At 40.2% G+C, this 1,337-nt stretch overlaps 1 protein-coding gene across 1 annotated transcript in view; it reads left to right on the top strand.

Annotated features, from left to right (window-relative positions):
• LOC101352193 (EF-hand calcium-binding domain-containing protein 5-like) overlaps window positions 1-1,337 on the top strand; it is a gene marked incomplete at its 5' end in the record, with an annotated part of 45,450 nt that overhangs the window by 11,081 nt on the left and 33,032 nt on the right. Inside the window, one exon of the mRNA XM_023731005.1 lies at window positions 331-620. Coding sequence (XP_023586773.1) covers window positions 331-620 — 290 coding nt within the window. The remainder of the gene's footprint in view (window positions 1-330; window positions 621-1,337) is intronic.

Raw genomic sequence — 1,337 nt, 5'->3', positions numbered from 1 at the left:
AAGATTTATTGCCAAAGAATAACAAGTAAGATTTAGTGGTCTAATGGATATCGAAAGCAAAAAGTGGGGAGGAGTCAAAGTGGTCCCTGGGATTTCACGTGGGTGAGTAGAAGAATTAAACAACAAAAACAGAGATGATGACATCTTGAGTTCAGCATAGGACATCACTCTGAAATGTTCCATTAGACTCAAAGATGCTTTGTTATAATACCTGTTTTTCCATGGAGCAGTTGACAGGAGCTTCAGTTTGCTGTAAGAGGAGAATGAAAATGTTCCCCATATATAAATGAACTTTTTGTTAGTTCTTGGTTTTGTGTTTATGTCTTTTAGCTAAACTACACATCCAGTTTCCACAGCCACGCCAGGGTCATGAAGTGAGGTTGTCTTCAAAACAGTTTCAGAAATATATAGAATTGGTTGTATCTGAACTCAGAGGCAATGAAGACCAGGTTCTAGAAAGTGTTGTGGAGTTCCTGATGAATGCTTTGGAAAGGAGCCATATTGAGAGTCTGAGGAATTCTGCAAGGCGCAAGTGGCTGCACCAAATCCAACGTGCTGCAGAGACCAGTGGGGTGTCTGTGGAGCCAGTGTATGCTGAGACCTTTAAGGCTCTCACCCAGGTATGATTTCTAAGATGATCTAAAAAAAGAAATTTTTCTTCACAGTGGGTAATGTTCAATGATTGCAAAGGTGGAACACACTAATCTTTCCTAAAAAATTTCTAGACGCTGCTATAGATGTTTTATTCATTCCAATAGATTACAATGACCCCAAACCTAACAGAGATACAACTGAATGGTTGCAGGTTGGCAAGGTAGAAGCAGAAGAGGAAAGGTAAAAAAGCAGAATTATGTCTTGGAACTTCTAATGTCATCTGTGCTGAGGATCAGATAAACCTGGACTAGACAATAGACTGGTATTGAAAAATTCCAGTAAGGAGATAGGCAAGTAGTTTAAATGACTTTTACCTTGCATGGTGTTTGGGAAGTCAGTTAGAAAAGGAACTGTATTTAATCTAAAGTCGTTTCAAAGTAGAATCCAACATCATAGACTATCTCATAGCATTGCCTAGAAGCAAACTGAGAATATTACAGAATCCTGTCACTTAAAAAGCACATAGCCCTGGTGGGCCACCGCCCACAGTCTTGCCACCCCCTCAGAGACACTTAGCTTGCTGATCCTCCCAGCCAGAAACAGCATGGCGGTCCTCTTTACATATCACAGATTCCATTGATCCAGAGAGTCTGTGCCATTTATCTCAGCTTAATAATGACACGTGCTTATTGGATCATCTCCTAAATGGCTGAATTTTCCAATGTGGTTAGAAATGGTGTGAC

The sequence above is a fragment of the Trichechus manatus genome, unplaced genomic scaffold, assembly GCF_000243295.1.
Source record: "Trichechus manatus latirostris isolate Lorelei unplaced genomic scaffold, TriManLat1.0 scaffold00040, whole genome shotgun sequence".
NCBI lineage: Eukaryota > Metazoa > Chordata > Mammalia > Sirenia > Trichechidae > Trichechus > Trichechus manatus.
The sequence above is the reverse complement of the archived record's forward strand: the minus strand, read 5'-3'. Positions and strand labels throughout refer to the sequence as shown.